Source organism: Pseudochaenichthys georgianus, chromosome 9, assembly GCF_902827115.2.
Source record: "Pseudochaenichthys georgianus chromosome 9, fPseGeo1.2, whole genome shotgun sequence".
Classification (NCBI taxonomy): Eukaryota; Metazoa; Chordata; class Actinopteri; order Perciformes; family Channichthyidae; genus Pseudochaenichthys; species Pseudochaenichthys georgianus.
This window is the reverse complement of record NC_047511.1, coordinates 40,757,373-40,777,409: the sequence shown is the minus strand read 5'-3', so window position 1 is coordinate 40,777,409 and position 20,037 is coordinate 40,757,373. Positions and strand designations below refer to the sequence as shown.

General features: G+C 42.4%; 1 protein-coding gene across 4 annotated transcripts in view; it reads right to left on the bottom strand.

Annotated features, from left to right (window-relative positions):
* The window catches only part of rtkna (rhotekin a), a 94,322-nt gene that overhangs the window by 50,772 nt on the left and 23,513 nt on the right, over positions 1-20,037 (bottom strand). Inside the window, exon 1 of one of the 4 annotated variants that reach the window (XM_034090657.2) lies at positions 14,471-15,067. The exons of the other annotated variants lie outside the window; for them this stretch is intronic. Within the exon in view, the coding sequence (XP_033946548.1) occupies positions 14,471-14,566 (96 nt within the window). The 5' untranslated portion in view covers positions 14,567-15,067. Of the gene's footprint in view, positions 1-14,470; positions 15,068-20,037 lie in introns of those variants that run through there. 4 annotated transcript variants of the gene reach the window in all.

Genomic DNA, 20,037 nt, shown 5'->3' with positions numbered 1-20,037 from the left:
TTCACACGAGAGCTGCACGATTTGGAAAACTAAAAATACCAAAAAAAAATAACAAAATTGTGATCATTTTGACTGACATTGCAATTGCGATATGATTCACAAGACTGGAGGGACATTGTTGCTTCATTGTCTTCATTATCATTGAAAATTAAGATTAAATGATTATGGTGTGATTTTTTTAATATCTAATATGTCTTGTTCAATTCAATTCAAAACCTTTATTTACCCAGGTAAAATCCCATTGAGATCAATGATCTCTTTTTCAAGGGAGACCTGCAGCAGTCGGTTCCACAAGAAGACATAAAACATAAACAACAGAACAACAAAAGGACATCATACAGCAACATGTACAGGGATTACAATTTACATATTTAACCACATGTAGAGGTACCAACAGCATCTGATTGTGTAGCATCCAACCGAGCTTTAAAAACATGTAGTGGTACTAGCTTGGTACTTTTCCATTCTTTTTGCAGACGGTTCCAAGTTAGTGGAGCTGCACATCTGAAAGCTTTCTTCCCTAAGACAGTCCTAGCACTTGGCACATTTAATAAAACCACAGCATGCGATCTCAGGCAATAAGTACTTTCAATTCGCAGAGAGATCAGGGAGCAGATATAAGATGGTAGTTTATCCAACATGGCTTTGTAAATGAAAAAGTACCAGTGACTGAGCCTCCGTACAGTAAGTGATGGCAAAACCGCCTTGGTATACAGGGTACAGTGATGCGTAAGTGCTTTACAATTTGTCACAAATCTCAGTGCACTGTGATACGCAGCATCTAACTTGCTCAGGTAATTGGCAGGTGCATTCATACGAATCCCCATAGTCCAGCACAGGTCAAAGGTCACAGAGCCTTTTCCTGGCCTCAAGCGAGAAGCAGGACGTGTTCCTGTAGAAGAAACCTAGCCTAACCCTCAGCTTTTTAAGCAGGTTATTGACATGAAGTTTAAAAGTGAGACAATCATCAAGCCAGATACCCAAGTATTTGTAACAGGCAACAACTTCAAGTTGTATTCCTTGCGTAGTTACAATATCCAAAGCAGTCTCCGGTGTATTTTTAGCTTTAGCTTTAGAAAAGAGCATTACCTTGGTTTTATCCACATTTAAAAGAAGCTTTAGTTCAGAGAGCTGAGCCTGAATAATATTAAAAACAGCCTGTAATTTAACAACAGCCTCGTTAATCGAGGGACCTGCACAGTACATCACGGTATCGTCCGCATAAAAATGTAAGGTTGCTCCTTCGACATTTTCACCTAAACTATTAATATAGATAGAGAATAATAGCGGACCTAAAACTGAACCTTGTGGAACACCATTAGTGATGTTTAACCACTCAGAAGACAGCCCATCAAACTGAACACATTGGGACCTTTCAGAGAGGTAGTTCACAAACCACCCACTGCATGGCTGGATATGCCAATACTGACCAGCCTCTGATTTAAAATGCGATGATCAACGGTGTCAAAAGCTTTGGATAGGTCAACAAATAGAGCTGCACAACTCTGCTTATTATCTAAAATACTCGCCACATCATTCACCACTTTCATTGTGGCAGTGATGGTGCTGTGTTGCTTTCTGAAGCCTGACTGATGTTTAGACAGGATGTCATTGTGACATAAAAACTCCTTTACTTGTTCACTCACTAAGCGTTCAAGAACCTTAGCCAGAACTGACAATTTAGAGATGGGTCTATAATTGTTTAATAAGGTGGCCTCCCCTCCTTTTAGTAGAGGCTGACTTCCATACTTTTGGGATTGTGTTCATGCTGAGAGAGAGGTTAAAAAGAGAAGTAAGAGGTGGAGCAATAAAATCTGCAGCTATCTTTAAGAAGAACGGTCCTACGTTGTCCGGACCAGCCGGCTTTTTAGGATCTAGCTTGGTTAAGACTTCACGAACAACATCAACAGTAAAAGGAGTAAAACTGAAAGGGTTTTCCAGACCACATTGTTCTGAGTCACCGACTGTGGTGTTCACAGAAGCAGAATTAGAAACAGAGTGAAACAGAGAGCCACAGGACACAACATGCTCATTAAAACAATTTAACATGGTAGCCCTATTCGATATAGTGCCAGATGCTGTGGTAAGGCACGGAGGTAGCTCATTACGGATCTCACCGGTGGATATCGATTTTATGGCTTTCCAGAATTTTCTAGGGTTGTTCACGTTCTTTGTGGTAACTGACAGATAATACTTAGATTTAGCACGTTTGACATGTGAAGTGAAGCTATTTCTTAGCTGCCTAAAATGCAGCCATTCTACCTCTGAGCCTGATTTCCTAGCCTTTGCCCAGGCCTTGTTTCTCTCATGTAGGAGACTAGATTATTCAGCCGAAAACCAAGGATTGTCTCGTCCCTTCACTCTAAATGTACGCAGGGGTGCATGTCTATCTATGATCTCCATAAAACCAAGATAAAAATAAGACCATGCAGTCTCAACATCAGCACACAAATCGATTTTCCCCCAATCAAACCCAAACAGATCATGAACAAAACCCTGCTCCACAAAATGTCTTTTGTCTCTCTTAATGATAATGCGAGGTTTAACCTTTTGGATCTTAGTGTCCCTAATTGTGGCTACAACACAGTGGTCACTCAGATCATTCGCAAATACTCCCACAGCTGAGAATTTATAGGGAATATTAGTTAGAATGAGATCAATTAGGGAGGATTTATTAGGGGACTTAATATTAGGGCGAGTAGGACCGTCAACAATCTGAATAACATTTAAAGAGATACAAAGGTTTTTAAAATCCTCTGACACTGCAGTTAACCAGTCCCAGTTAAAATCTCCAAGTAGCACTATTTCATTGTAGTCTAGTTGTGATAAAAAATGTGCTAGCGAAGACAAGGAGTCTTTGACAGCTGAGGGGGGTCTGTAGCGGCCCACCACCATGACCTGTTGACCCTTTTCCACTTCTATATTTAAGGCTAAAAATTCAAATTGCTTACTGATCGATTTGGAAACTAATGTGGATACACTGAACTTATTCTTAACATAAATTGCAACGCCACCACCTTTATTAGGCTGGTCGGTACGATACACATTATAACCATTTAAGGCAATGTCAGAGGCCAAAATAGACTTGTTTAGCCATGTTTCTGATAAAACAATGACGTCAGCGTCAGTCGAGCTCGCCTAGATGCGGACAAAATCTAGTTTACCTAACAGACTGCGCACATTCAAGTGGATGAAACCCAACCCAGATCTAGCTTTAAAATCAGCAGGAGTAGCGATCTGACTACTACTAATGGGCGGACCAGGGTTAGGTTGTACATTTCCTGACAGTAATAACAACAACAAAAAACAGGCATCTTTTCCTCTTAAGCGACACACATACATCATCTAATTTAGAATCACCGGAAAAGTCTGCGAGAGTGTGATTAGAGCTTAAGAAGCAGTCCTGAAGAACCATCATCGCAGGAAAACAAAAAAGACAAACATATTTCGTCGAGCAGATTGACTGTGACAAGGCAACCGGTAATTGTTTGAGCAACACATCCGAACCTTTGCAGGGGATGCCCACTGCGGGTGGCAGAACAGACCTGAATCCAGTAGACTCCTCAGAATGACTAGAGATCTTCTCATAGTCCAAAACAGTTAACAGGCACAGCAGAATCCCGATATGGGCCATTTTCCCAGACCAGCACACAGAAACCGCGATGTTCCTGGAGCAAAATCAGCACAGCAGCAAAGGACAGACGAAAGCAGCAGCGTGGTATCCCCGGGGTGAAAGCAGGCCTCTGCAACAGCAGAACCAGGACAGGGTGAAAGCAGGCCCCAGCCGTGGCAAAATCCTTCTCCGCACAGCAGCACACACCCGGTGGAAAACCTCTCCAGTGCAGCCGTACTCTACAAGTGGGAGCAGGCCTGGTATTGTACGGTGTTAAATCCGTACAATACCATTTGTAGATCAGCATATCTTTGCAGCCAAAAGGGTAATTTGGTTAGCTCCATTGGACTCCATTATATACTTCCGGAACATAGTGACCTCACTATGTAACACTCGCGCTTCTATTGGCTAGTGCTCCAACACGATGTACGTGATAGGCCAAGGGGGTGGGACATCTCTAAGTGGTTGACCAATCACAACAGAGCCAGTCAGCTTTAACAAATAGTGTGCTCCCTGCGGTAACTTGTAATAGTCCACATATAGATTTTGATAGAAGTTGGATTACTTGTGCAGCTCTAACACACACACACACACACACACACACACACACACACACACACACACACACACACACACACACACACACACACACACACACACACACACACACACACACACACACACACACACACACAATCTGTAGAGACACAATGATGCTACAAATGCTTTTCACTTCATGGGCATTGGATTGTTTTAATGGTGGTGATTATTTGTTTACACAGCTCTCACTTCACACTCATCCTCTCTGACTTCCACCTACCCTCCGTCGCAGGAGGGTAGGTGTTGAGAGAGATCACAAACACACAGAAATACAGACAGAAATAGACTGAATGTATTCACAAACACTTAGAACTCCCCCTCACACGATACAAAAACCTCACAAAAGACACATGAATCAATAAAGTCACCGCATGAGCCATAAACTTGCACACAATCATGTACGCCGTGCAGTTATTCTCACAAGCTGGATTGCACACAAATATCACACAGACGCGAGCACAAATTGCATCCATATGGACAAAAAGCAACATCTAGGCTCAATTAAGCACATGACTAAACGCTCGTTTTACCACAAAGACGACCATCTGATTAAACAGCCTGCGCCGCCAGCTGTGTCCCCAGAACAAGTCCACACGTTCTTAACTGCATGTTTTACAAAGGAATACAGACTTTTAATATCTCCGCTTCAAAACAGTGGCTTCTGAGATGTTGCCACGATAAGATAGCATAGCATAGCTTGAAATCCATTACCGGCTGATTTGAATAATGCCGCAGTCTCAATTCTAACAGCTTAAGTGACTCCAATTTTCTTTGCAGCTTCAAAAGTAATCGTTTCACTGGTAAAGCCTGTGTGCGTACCCAGCTAAAAAGCCTAAGGAAGCGAGGAAGTAGGATTAAAGAAAGGTGATGCTGAAGGCTGAGATAAAAGAGTGGGGGAAAGGCTGGGAGCTGAGATAGAGGCCGACAGACGGGAGAACAGAGAGGGGAATTAACCAATGGATCCAGACGGAGATAATGCGGAGAGTAAATGTTCCAATAACCAGGCTGGGGGAGTAACAGATTACATGAGAAAGGACTCTATCAGAAGAGGAGGGAACAGTCCCTTACAGTTACATCAAAAAGATGTTTTAAGATTACTGGTACTGATTACTAGGATTACAAATACTTTCTAAAATACAGAATGCAGATGCTTACATTACAACACCTCATGAGTCTCAGGTCCTGACTGCCCATGTCATCCTTTTGTTTATATGCAGTAGGTGACTGGTGGTATAATTTAATCTGAAATATTTAGTGTGTGTTGCCTTTATTTGTTGTGTTTTTGTGGAAATAAATACTGAGGACACTCTTAATCCAGTTATTCTGTTTGACGTAAGGGAGGACACTTTTTTGAGACAAATATATTGCTTTCTTCTTTTCTAAAGTCACACTGTTGTACATAATACAACTGGTGGGGCGACTGTGGCCATGAGGGAGAGTGGAATGAAGGGAGGGTTAATCCCCTGCAGTCATCATCGTTGGCCTGGCCAATGTGTGTGAATGTCAGTTTACTTGAGCAGGTGTGTGAATGTGTGAGACTGATGACTTGTAAGTAAAGTACTTGTTTGTTAGTGTTTGTTCCTTTCGGGACTCTATGTTTTGTTTTCATGTTTCTGTGTTTCTTAATTTGAATTTTGTTCTTTCTTGTGAAGCACTTTGTGAATTCAATTTCTGTGAAAGGTGCTTTACTAAATAAACTTATCAGGACTTTGAGGGGTTATAAAGACTAGGACATGCAGTTCCTTGGCCATTTAGGGATTGATATTTCTTTCTTGTATTTTTCTGCATTGCATTCGATATCAAGGTATCATAACTTTTATATTGTGATACTTTGATGAGGTTACAAAAGGAGGTAATTAGTAAAAAACTGAATACATTTTTAAAGCCCAACTCCCATCCCGGCCAATAACAGCCCCTCTTAGTGTGCGTTTCCTCCTGCTCCCTCTCCTGGCTCATGCTCGCTGTTTGTCAAAGGAAGCTTGGCTCAGGCAGCATCTAACTGGTTCCTGCTCTCACTGAGTGCCCATTCAGACCTGCTGCTCCTGCTAAACCGCTGTCTGGGGTGAGGACGGATGTACGGGGGGGTACAGCACTGAGGAAGGGGGAGAGGGAGCGTTGGGTGCAGAGGTAGGTGGGTTGTCAGCTGGTTTGCACAGGGTTTAGGAGATATGCCGTTTCCGAGCGGGAGAGGAGGGCTTGGTAGGGAGCGCAGGCCAGGGTGTGTGTGAGGTGATACAAAGCACTCTTTCTCCTCTCACACACACTGTGCCGGCTTCTGGCATACAGCACTGGAAGAACTGGAAGCCACAGTAGCTATTCGTGATACAGATGCCAAACACACTCACACACACAAAACCGACAAGGGAATTAACCTGGATACAAATCAAAGCTCTCGACTTGAATATACAGCTTACAGTATTGCAGTACTACTCTTTGCAAATATTTCCCCACACACACTCTCTGGCCACGCTCCGCAGGTTAGCGGTGTGCGATGAAGTCTTCCGTTGTGCAGGAATGTGTGTTGGCTCAGACGTGAGTGTGTATCCTGTATCAGCAGAGCCAGGCGCTGTTAGCTTTAGCACACCTTCCACCAAAGCAAGCAGGCCTGGCGTAACTTAGGCTACCTAAACAAGCGGGCAGCTGAACTAACACTCACACACACACACACACACACACACACACACACACACACACACACACACACACACACACACACACACTGAGCTGAGACACACACAGATATAAACTTTGTGGAAGGCGATATTATTGGATTAAAATGTTATTTGCGGATGATACTCAACTATATTTATCAATCAAGTCTGATGAAATTAATCATCTAAATAAAATTCAAGACTGCCTCAAGGACTTAAAAACGTGGATGACCTTAAACTTTTTGATGTTAAACACGACCAAAACTGAAGTTATTGTACTTGGCCCGAAGAATCTACGAAACAAACTATCTAAAGATATACTAACTATGGATGGCATTAATTTGGCCTCCAGTGAGACTGTAAGGAACCTTGGTGTTATATTTGATCAGGATTTATCCTTTAACACCCACATAAAATCAAATTCAAGGACCGCCTACTTCCATCTACGTAACATTGCAAAAATCAGGCATATCTTGCCTCAAAACGATGCAGAGAAACTAGTCCATGCATTTGTTACTTCTAGGCTGGATTATTGCAGGGTTGCTGGTTGTTCCTAGAATCTCTAAAAGTACGGCAGACACCCTATCCGTTTTTAAGAGTGCGCTTAAGACCTTCCTTTTTGATAAAGCTTATAGTTAGGGCTGATTAGATTCAGCCCCTAGTTTTGCTGATATAGGCTTAGTTTGTCGGGGACATCTTACTTCTTCCTTCTCTCTGTCTGTACCTGTGTACTCTCATGTTCCGATTAACCCAGCTTCCCCAAATGTCTTTCTTTTTGGTGTCTATATACGCCGGGATCTGGAGTCATGGATGATCCTGCGGTGCATCGCGAGCCCTGGATCTTGAGTCGTGGCTGTGGTCCTGGATCATCGGTCCTGGATGGATATCCTCGTGGATTCATCTTCCTATTATACACACATGCATTTCCAAACATCTGGACTACCTATGTTGCAAATGTATTATCTTTTCAATTTACACACGGCATCTATTGCACGTCTGTCCGTCCTGGGAGAGGGATCCCTCCTCTGTTGCTCTCCCTGAGGTTTCTCCCATTTTTCCCTTTAAACTGGGTTTTCTTTGGAAGTTTTTCCTTGTACGATGTGAGGGTCTAAGGACAGAGGGTCTAAGGACAGAGGGTCTAAGGACAGAGGGTGTCGTATTGTCATACTGATATTCTGTACACACTGTGTAGACCACTGAGACAAATGTAACATTTGTGATATTGGGCTATATAAATAAACATTGATTGATTGATTGATTATTTAAAAAATGCAAATACTGGACAAATACAAATGTTGACATTTTGTTAGTAGGTTGGTCTATTATAGAACTTCTCTACTGTATATTTATATTGTGTATTCAATAAAAAATACTCTTTAGGTATACAGTATAGACTGTTGACTTGTATATATTTACTTTTAGGTTTGTTGTCCATTTTATCCTATGTTTAATTCATGTGTAGTGCTTTGTTTACATGATGCTACAAAAACAATTTCCAAACTGGGATCGATAGAGAACTTTTAATCTAATTCCATGTTATCTAATATTAATACTGACTGCAATGCCAACATGGTAACTTCATTAGAGGACAGAAAGGGCCAGGAAATAATATTGAACGGAGGAATGCTATGGTATTAAAGAACAACATGTCTTAAAATAGAAAAATTGGATTCAAACATTACAGACAAATAAATGCAACTTCTGGTCTAGACCGTTTTGCTGTCCGAGTATAAATAAGATTAACCTCTGCTGTTTCTACAAATCAATCATCCGGGGTGAGATCCATCAGTCTGGCTCCAGTGCACAAGGAAATACTGCTTTACAGTCCCAGAGCAGGCAGGGATTCACTGCTGTCAATTTGGCCTTTGGCCTCCAGGACCTCCTACATTTAGAAAGCATCTGCGGGGCTGAAATACCTGTCACCAGGACTGAAGGAAGGCTTTATGTACAGTATGGAAACAGCCCCAGTGTAGGTTCCAGAGACATGCCAAGAGATATGTACACTGAATCATAAGAAAATATGTCTTTCAAGCACGGATTCGATCAGGAACAGAGGAGGCATTGATCTGGACGGTTACTCAAAATGAGATTAAGAGAGGCAGCATGGATACCAGCCAGCGGATATTTAACGCCTGCCTGTGGTGTTCAGAATTTGCAGAACTATCTGGCATGGCCACGGCTAAGGCCCCGGCCACACGAGGACGAAAACGGTCGTTTGCGTTACTGTTTAGTGTCATATAGACCGTTCGGCCACACGAGGGCGACCGAATACGGCACTAAACGACTGCGGAAACGATAACGGGTCCCAAGGTGGATAAAACGGCATACGCTACGCTCTGGGGGATCCAACGGCTCCGTGTGTACACCCTATACGATAATTTTCTGATAATGATGAGGCAATAGCCCCGCCTCTCCCCACCTCTGCTGCTCACCCCCGCGTCAAAGTAAACTGCACCCTGAATTCAGATTATTTATCTTTCTCTCGATATGGACATAAACGCGAGTGAAGTCTAATCTGACAGGACGGAGACACCTCTCAAACTCCCTACACTAGTTATAAATATGTTTATTTTTACTGTCGGCCGGGTCACTCACTACTGGATCAGCTGCTGCATGAGACAGACACTGACGCTGTCCGAAGAGAAGGAGGAAAAAGAGAGGCTCCGTGTATTTTATTATTATATTATATAGAGTCGTTATTCATTTGTTTTAAAGCTCAATAAATAACAAAGAAGACCTTTGACCGGCACTTTTATAATTTTGTCGGAAGATTTAAACTTTAATACACACTGACTGGCGAAAAACTCTGCCCGGTTCCCTCGGCCCCCACCGCGGAGAATAAACAGAAGGGCAACCATGACAACCATGCTTCTTCGCTGCTTTTGTGGAGGAAGTTACAGCGCCACGTACAGGCTCGGCATATGTACTGCAGCTTCTCCAGCGGATGGAGCTAAACGGAGCGGTCTCGTGTGGACAGACACTATCCGGATAACTATTGAGTGTGGACGGAAGCTTTTTTGCGTTTGCGTTAATCCTATGCGTTTAGCCGTTTTCGTCCTCGTGTGGCCGGGGCCTACATTTAGGGATGGGGAGCGTGTGAGAGGTCAAACAAGAGTCCCTGGTGAGGCAGCAAGAAACTCCAGCTGCCTCAGCATCAACAAGGGTCAGAGACAGAGCTCCCACTACAGCATGTGAGGGTGTCTGTTTGCTTAAGGACATCCAACCGGTAGATAGATATTCAAATAAACGTTTGTAATTCATCAGAATGACTTAGTAGAACTGCACAACATTGAAATTGTGGTTCTAACACAGAAAAATTGTATTCTACAGAATTATAACATATGTTTGTTTGATACAGACTCTCTTTAAAGAATCACTCCATGTTCATTTCAAATATATCTTTCATGATGAGGACAATATTGATGCCATGGGATCAGTCCCTCGAACAGAATCGTATCAGAATTTTAATATCAGTCAAAAAATTACCCAATGACTCATTTCTTCCCAAAGCATGCAGCCATCATTTCTAGCATATGTAAGGGATCAAAAAGCATATCATGAAATTATGTTTGAATTAGACATCTGAAGGGACTGAAAACATGTAAGCACTGTTTGATAAACAAAACAGATTACAGACCCAAATGTTGAACTTATGTCAGTGTTGCTCTTCTACAGATGGGGAGTTTCTAACCACACTTGCTCTATATCATTTTGTTTTCAGCTACACCTCCCAGTTTGAGATTCAGAGATTCAACGGCTTCATTGTCACACGCACAATAGCTACAGCATAGATGTGCCAATGAAAATGCTAGGCTCTTCCAACAATGCAACATAAATACACTTAAGACGTAAAACTGTCCAAAATAGTAGAAGACAAAATAGAAATAAAATAGTGCAACAGTTGGTGTTTTCCACACGTTTAACACATAGTAACGGGTGCATACTGGCTGGGCCCTACACCTCACCGAATACAACAACTCTCTTCAATCTTTCATCATTGGTGTGATCCAGAGCGGCTTCATGCCCCAGGCTGCACCCCCCCCCCCCCCCCCCCGAGGAGAGGAGGGCAGACCCAGTGACACAGAGAGAAAGTATTGTACTGTCTCCAACAATGACTGAGTAGCAGAGGGAACACGACAACACACAGACCCTGCGTTTCTATCTTGACCTCACAAACCCTATCCACATTTAACTCTGCCACGATCCATGTATTCAATGCCAGTCTGCAGGCTAAAATTAGACCGGGGGGGGAAAGTGTCCATCTAGGGCACTCGGGTCAGGGAGAAGGGGAAAGACCGGGGGGTGAAAAGTCTGAAAACCAGAATAGGAAAAGGAACCAGGACATTAAGAGAACAAAAATAAATACAAATGTTGATGTATCCGGGTTTGTGGTGACAGGAAGTAACGAGTATGTGTCTAATAACGGCATGGATCAATGACTCATGATGTTATTCCCGCTGGGAAACAGTAATTACACCAGACCATTTCCTGTTTCCCATCAGCCACCTCTGATGTGTATTCTGTGGGCAGAATGTTTGTTACACTTTGCATGTGATTAAAGAAAAAGCACTCATGTCTAACAGGGCTTCACAAGAGAAGAGGAAAGAAAACGGTGCAGGGGAGCCCAGAATGCAGCCTTTCTTATTATAAGAGACTTGTTAAAACCTGAAGAGCTGAAAGGTTTCTTCCTACTGAGCTTGCAAATACACAAAGGCTGCCCTCGCTCCCCTCCTGACACAGCAATTATATAAGCCTAAGGAATGCTGGGACCTCAAGACACGCATGACTTTTACACTTTTTCATGTTCTTATTAAATGACGGGTGAGCTTATCTCGTAATATGACATGCATGCAAAAAAACAGTAACAAACTATGTGCACTTCTGCTATAAATGTATACATGTACAGTACGGGATGGGAGTGGCAGATATATGTCGCCTCAGGGTCAAACAAAAGCAGCAGAAAGGGGCTTAGAGTAGGGCTGCACGATATAGTGTGTCGTGATGATAATCGTGATATGCGCATGCGATTAAAAAGAAAAAGGACGTGCGATATTAAGTAAGCAAATTAACTCAAACACGTCATGTTACAATTATTTTGCTGCTTGTTAAAAAAAGAAAACTCGCACGGCTCTCATGTCAGGGGTACTTGAGTGAGTGACAGCAAACCACCAATCACAATCAAACCTCCAAAGCAAACGGACCCGGTGATTAAAGGTAAAAACACTGAATAAAGTCGTTTCATGTGTTTCTCAGTTCGGCGCTGCTAACAGAGCTAGCTCAGCTTGTTGCTCTGATAACTTAAGATCCAGATGTCCGTGACTAAAATCCTTCATCCGGTTAAATATAGTTAAACAAATACCAATTGTATAGCATTAAAGTTCAAGAAAGGATGGTTTGCGGGGGAAAACGGTCTTTTCTTCAATTCCTGTATGTTTTCATATCGCAGGGAGGAAACAAATTGCAATGGCGTTTTTTTCCAATATCGTGCAGCCCTAGCTTAGAGTGTAATAATTGCAAGTCTTGATGACCCAGCAAAACGTTTATGAAACACCCTGGAGCGTGATGCATCCATAGCTTGCTGAAATGACAGTTAAACTGTGGGCTGTGCAGCTCAGACACATACAAAGAATCCCTGTCTCATAAACCCACCCAGGAGACATGGAGGGGGAGGAGAGAGTGAGCGAAACATGCGAGTGTTTACCAGCAACAAGTCTCATATGAGTTGAAGAAAAATCATGACTTTCTATGCAGCAATCTGAAATTCCCACTGGTTATTGCCGAGTAATGCGTCCCTGCAGCCGACCCTGACCTCTGAACCCCCCGTGAAGGAGGGGCAGTTTTCCCACATGGCTAAAAAAAAAATCTCGTTATTTAAACATTCCTACACTCGCAATTGCGTTTAACGACAACTGGAACCGAGACGATGAAATGCTCCAAAATCCTCAGATAGAAATGCCTACATTCCACGTTGATGCCCTTAATTCAATATTCAGACACATATTCAAGTCGGAGCTGTAAACAAATGTGTTCATCAAAAGGACAGACTGTGACAGGAACCAATAAACTGATTAGAGCTCGATCAACATGTTGGTGAAAACACCTCGTGATAGCCGGTTTGTGGCATTGCATTTCAGGCTATAATGGGCTCAGAGAAAATGCTTCAGCACAAGCGACTCTAAAGTAAAGAGAGCTATGATGACAGACCAACCGTTTGGGAGCCAAAGCATCCCAGAAAGAGAAAACACAAGCTGGCGTGAGTTTATAAGCTTCTCCTATGTCAGGGGTGTCAAACTCAATTTCATCTCGGGCCACATCAGCATCATGGTCGCACTCAAAGGGCCGGTTTTATATACATACAAAAAATACATATATAAATATTTAATATATTTAAAAGAATGTATTATATTACATTATTGCCGTCTGCATTGGATTATTATCGCATAGGGTAATAACTTAAGTCTCTTCAGTGAGAATGTCACAAAATCATTTAAAAAGAAATGCCAAATTCTGGAAAAAAAAGTCAAAATAAAATAAGTGACATTTTGAAAAAAAAGTCCGATTCTGAGAAGAAAAGTCAAACTTGAGATGCATTGTGGGACATGTAGTCTATGGGTAACGTGCTTCTGTAAAGTAGCATGTAACCGTATAGTAAACATATTATATTCTTTGCAGGCTCTTGTGGGGCCACAGAAAATGAAGTCACGGGCCGGATTTGGCCCCCGGGCCTTGAGTTTGACACCCCTGTCCTATGTGATAGAAAGTCTTCTTACACCTGGCAGACTCTGTGGCGCTTGGCTCAGGTAGATAACAAACCCTCCCACAACTCATCAGTGTGATATCACCTCATGCTGTTCTTGTGTCATACAGCTGAAGGCTTTTTGGACTGGATTTCATTTGACAAAGTGAAGACTGCTTTTTTAAAAACCTCTAAGCAGCTGCAGCCAAGACAGCACATTAAGTATATGAGAATTCCCCCTTGACATTTTTGTAACACTTCCAATGACCATATCTCCACTTCCTTTAAACTAAAAAAAGGCCCTTTGTTCAGCTATTTCCTCCAAAAGGAACAGATTGTGGAAAGCTGGTTAGTTATTGTTTTAATGGTAAACCTCTGCCATGTTTTATGAATTGACTAGTTTCTGTTACTAGCACACACACTTCGTACTTTTGAGGCACAGCTGTGGACTGTGTGTGAACCCCAGTTGGACGTGGAGACAGAGAGATGGATGGCATGCAGTGTTGTTTTCTGTTTGCTGTTAGTGTTAAGATTTGCCATCTGTGACGGGGGGGACCACACCAGTGTCAGCCTGACTTGTTTGTCCCATAGAAAGATTCCTCAACACACTTTCCAGCACAGAGCCACAGCTGCAGAGCTCACACACTATATATTTTCGAAATAAATATTTCAGTAAGCTTGTTTGTATCCAGTCCAGTTAAATCCATCAAGACAAAGTAAATGTGTGACATGATCACACATACATGTCTACCACTGACACATCCCACAGCGTTGAGATTGTGTGAAAACTCGTAAAAACTGCAAAAAAGACAGCAGCAAAAACGCGTTTCGAGGTGCAGAGACAAGTGGTGCATTGAAACATGTGTTTACCTGTAAGCTGAGTGCAATCTGACGGATGTACATCATATTAAGGTCCTCCAAAATCCATAGTTTTTCCTCCATGTTTGCGAATTTATCAACTGGCATCTTTTCGGCTGATATCCACACACCGACTTCTTCTTGAAGTTAATGATCCGGTTCCAACTTTCTATACCGTAGGTACCGAGGGGAGACCGTTCATTATGACTGTGTCAGTGCGTAAAAACAATGCGTAAAAGTTCATCCAAAACGAGACTCCGGGAGAGAAAAACATAGGTGGTCGGCGGAGTGGATGACAGCATCGGCTGCACTGTCCATAAAAATCCCCCCAACCCGTTCACGGCGCGTATTCTTCCTCTACTTTCTCCACAACGATCCTCTCAAACACCCACAGCGAACACCCAGCGGTTGCGCGGAAAGAATGGAGCCTTTTAAAAAGCAGTTCTTCTCTTTGTGTCACTGGGTCCCGACTGAATGCAGTCTGTCCTCTGTCACAAGAGACCTCTCCACAAAAGGGCATCGCCTCTGCGGGAGTGATCGACACAACTACTCTACTGTGTGCGCCCTGACGCTCCCCAACCCGGCGCTAAATTAACCCCTGCCAGGCGCCTCTGGTGATGGTAATGAACTTTAAAAAAAGAAGAAGAAAGAGGGAGAGATTACTGTAGCAGCCTCTACGCCCCTTTACACAAACAAATAGCAAATACCACACCACCACACAAGCATGGCGGGGTGGGGAGCTTTGTTCTTTTTTTACTGGCTTGATAATAAATGGCGAAATTATAACCGTGTCAGCTGGTGTTCGTCAGGAGTGAAAATGAACACCCAGAGATGTTATCTAGCAGTCACCAAAGAAAAAGACCAAGTGGGATTCATTGTTGGGAACATTAAACCTTTTTTGAAATGGTTTATCTGAATGCCCTGATATTTGAAGAAAAATAAATATGTAATTTAGTAGGTCACCGGGTCACAAGCATTTGACAAATTCAAATCCATATTTTATAGAGCAGATCCACAGGGTCACAGATCTTTTTAATAATGTATCATGTTTCCCTTAAAATATTAATATAGGTCTCTCCTTCCATATCCCAAGAAACATCACCTCCCGAAATAAGGTACAACCAGCCAATTTGGGATTTTATAAAAATATGAGAAAGTTGTTTTTAAAAGAAAGACATGTCACGCCAGGGCGAGGACAGTCTCCTCTCCCATGCATCCAGCTGTTTGTTGGCTAGCTTCCTCTGTTCTCAAAACAAGACCATCTCACAGTTTATTCCATGCGACTTTCAGACATGAACTGTGCTGATGGTTCCGCTTCTGTCCTCTGGGAAAACTGCTTCTCAGCCAATCTGCGCTCGCTCTTCAGAAAAGTCTTGTTAAAAACAGAACAGAGACCCAAACAGACTTCTCTCCAGCGCCCAGGACCTGCACCAGCTGTTGTGGGAGGTGTTTCTATCCTTGTTCGTGAAACAAAGCTGCGCAAACCACATGGAGAGAGACCACTCAACAGGAAGCCGGCGTCACATTATGCACGGCTCACACATTTATTTAGTATTCACCAACACCAGAGCAGGGAAGTGGAGGTTTTCTGACTGGAAGATCACCTCTACAGAAAACTTGTGGAAGACACAGTATTTGTATTTGTTAGTTTTGATGCAAGAAGCTTTGACGTGACTTGTGGGACCATCCCTCTCCACACACATGCCCATATGGCACTCCATCACTGTGAACCATATCCTCCAAACTCTTTTAGGCAAACAGTCAAAACAAAAGGAGCCGTAAAAGCCCTTTCACACCCAAGGGTGCCAGCAAGCCGGGTCATTTCCTCAAGCCTCCACCCTCGGCCTTAAGAGTTTAAATCATGGAGCTAATCTGTGGCAGGCACCAACATACACGCAGGAAGAGGAGAGAGTTATTGGTCTAAGGGAGGAAAGAGAAATAGCTGAGGTGAATGCACAAAGGGAGGGTTATAGGTGCACAAAACACATTCTGGGACTCTGCGCGCGCGTGCGTGCACGTGCGTGTGTGTGTGTGTGTGTGTGTGGTGTGTGTGTGTGTGTGTGTGTGTGTGTGTGTGTGTGTGTGTGTGTGTGTGTGTGTGTGTGTGTGTGTGTGTGTGTGTGTGTGTGTGTGTGTGTGTGTGTGTGCATGCGATTCACAATTAACTGTGTGTAGAGTCAGGCAATCCCCTCTGAAAGTTGATACCATGCTGCTGAACTGGACAAATATTAACTTACCAAGAACTCAAACACCTTTAACACTACTGAACTATACTGTATCAAACAGGCCTTAGAGAAATGCTTCGCTTTTGTTGCAGCTTTTTCAGTTATACATTGATGTTGCTTTTTAGAGGACATATTATGCTCATATTCAGGTTCAACTTCATGTTATTATGTATCTCTTTGTCTCCATGCTTTAATGTTCAAAAAGCTCTTTATTTTTCTCGTACTGCCTGTGCTGCAGCACCTCTTTTCCCCCTCTGTCTGACAACAGAGCCCAGTCTGCTCTGATTGGTTAGCTGGCCGGCTCTGTTGTGATTGGTCAACCGCTAAGAGATGTCCCGCCCCTTAGCCTATCAAGTACAATGTGTTGGAGCGCTAGCCAATAGAAGCACAAGCGTTACATAGTGATGCGATTATGTTATGGAAGGAAACAAAGGAGTCCAACTTTGGGATTTTAGCCTTTGTCGACAATTTACATACACTAAAACCAATATAACCTAGAGGCAAGAGAATACCCCACAACGCATAATAGGGACTCTCTAAAGACTGAACAAGCAACAGGACAGCAGTGTGTGATTGTGCCACTTAATCCATTTAGTCTCTCTTTATGCCGGCAGCAGTTCATTGAAGCTGAACATGCTGCAGGTAAATCTCCCTGCAGCAAAACACAAGGACTGACACCTTATGACAAAGCCCAGAGGCTGAACAAAAACAGACAGAAAACAGCTATTATCTCAATGACAGGGCTCGCTGGCAGGCAGGCAGGCGACTAGCTCAAACATCGCTGCTTCTTGGCCGGGCGCCACCGAGGACAAAGCTAACTCAGGTATTCACAGTCAGTAGATTAGCATTTAGCGCTGAGGCCTGACAGCTTTTGCCCTGATGGGGAATGTTGGGTGTTGATGGTGTGTACCTACCAATAGGATGGTGGATCAACAGGTGACTACAGCAGGGCCAGATGTGCTCATTTTCTGCCACGAGGGAGGAGGAGGAGTGAAACCGATATATTACACGATCAGTTAATCCAACACTAACTCCAAGGTTTGATCGAAACAGGGGGGATTAGGTAAATAGAACACTAACAGGAATCACTTGTTCCATGAAAAGATAAGAAAATGTAGATGAAATCCCCTCTCAAAACACACACACACACACACACACACACACACACACACACACACACACACACACACACAACCGCACTGAGAGGGTTGGACTGCTTTCAAGACAATAGCCGGTGTGTTCCTTGTTTCTGAACGGATGTGAGGAGAAATACTGAAAACTTCCTGTCCGAACACCTAATCAGCTGGAGGAAACATGCTGTCAGAGCTGAGGGTCACTCAGAAGAAAGCGATGTTAAGGTCAAGTGTTATATATTTAGTGTTCGCAGGTAAGGAGAGAAATGATATGAGGTGTACGTTTTGTGGAAATCAGGTGGACAGCTGCGGTTTTAGGCACTGAATTGTAAATGGAGGGAAACGCCATGGAGACAAAAATGGACTACATACAGTTTACGTTTTAAAATAAAAGTGATAAGACGAAGACGAAGGTAAAAGACAAAAACTTGTTGTCATTGTAAAAAATATGAAAGGATAATTCACAACTTTTCTGTCTTATATTTATGATGTCGGTCACTCAGATAAAAGAAGTAGAGGTGTTAACTGATCAGTGCACTGATTTGAAAACACAATTAAGTATAGAAGTATGTGAGAAAATTAATAGAATTCTCACTTGATTTCTTACCTCAGTAAACATTTTCCTAATGAGTTTATCGTTTCAATTACTAGTTTCAAGACATCTTTAAAACATTTGAATGTACATTTCAAGGACATTACATTTTTGTTTTTATTTGTTGATATTTATACCAAAACTGTTTCTTTTTTTTTAAACTTTTTTTGTATTGAGTCAGGCACAATGAGTTTACATTTATACAGTCAATATTTTTATTTATTTTTCCCCTTTCCCTCCCTCCCGGTCCTAGCTAGTAAAATAAATAACTAACTAAATAAATAAGATAGATACCTGTATAGGTAAAAGTAAAGTAATATAGAAGATAATATTAAAAGAAAATGTATAGATAAGGGAATAAAGAATAGTAACAGTAATACTTGTACCCATATACTCATATGTATACCCACATGTACACATGCACATACATACACGTACACCAAAACTGTTTCTGAGATATTTTTACAGTTTGCCTTCATTTTGTCTTCCAAGTTTCTGAAACTCCGCAGTTACGCGTCCTTAAACCCGGAAGTAAGTTAGCATTTTTACCACGTCCGGTTCCTTCGATAAAAAGCAATGCAATTTCTCCATAGGATTTTGGAAAATAGCTCCAAATAAGGACACACATTGAAGAGACAGATCACGTTTTGTTCTACAACATCAGCAGTGACCCCGCTGGTGATTTCTGAAGAGTTTACGTGTCTGAAAAACGATGGTTGTTACCGAGTGGCTGAATAGGACTACAGAAGTTGTCCAGGCCGTTTTACGTAATTTCATTTCATTTCAAACCTTTATTTAGACAGATAGGTCCCTTGAGATCATGGATCTCTTTTACAAGGGAGACCTGCATCAATTTAGTTCCACATGAAACATAAAAACAACATAAAACAAACAATAGAGGACATCATATTTACATATTCACCAACACTTACAAACACCCATAGTGTCAGAAAGCATCTCGTGCAGACGTGCCTTAAAAACATTCAGAGAAATAAAATTGCTCAATTTCAATTTGGACTGTAGGCTGTTCCAAGCAAGTGGAGCTGCGCACATAAAAGCCGTCTTACCTAAGACAGTCCTCACTCTTGACACATCTAACAAGACCACATCCTGCGATCTCAGACAATAGCTGCCCGCAACTTTCTGCTTTACCAGAGAACATATGTAATACGGGAGTTTGCCCAACATAGCTTTATAAATAAAAGTGTACCAGTGACTTAGCCTCCGTACAGAGAGAGATGGTAAACCTGCCTTGGTATACAGTGTACAGTGATGTGTAAGCGCTTTTCAATTTGTGACAAATCTCAGAGCACTGTGATACGCAGCATCCAATTTGCTCAGGCAATCGGCAGGTGCATTCATATACAACACATCACCATAGTCCAGCACAGGTAAAAAGGTCACAGAGCCTTTTCCTGGCCTCAAGCGAGAAACAGGACTTGTTTCTGTAGAAGAAACCTAGCCTAACCCTCAGTTTTTTAAGCAGGTTATTGACATGAAGTTTAAAAGAGAGACAATCATCAAGCCAGATACCAAGGTATTTGTTAAAGACCCTGTCACACTGTCCCGAAGTTGACACCCGATGGACACACGAATATGGAATTGTGAATTTCGCACGAAGATGGCCCC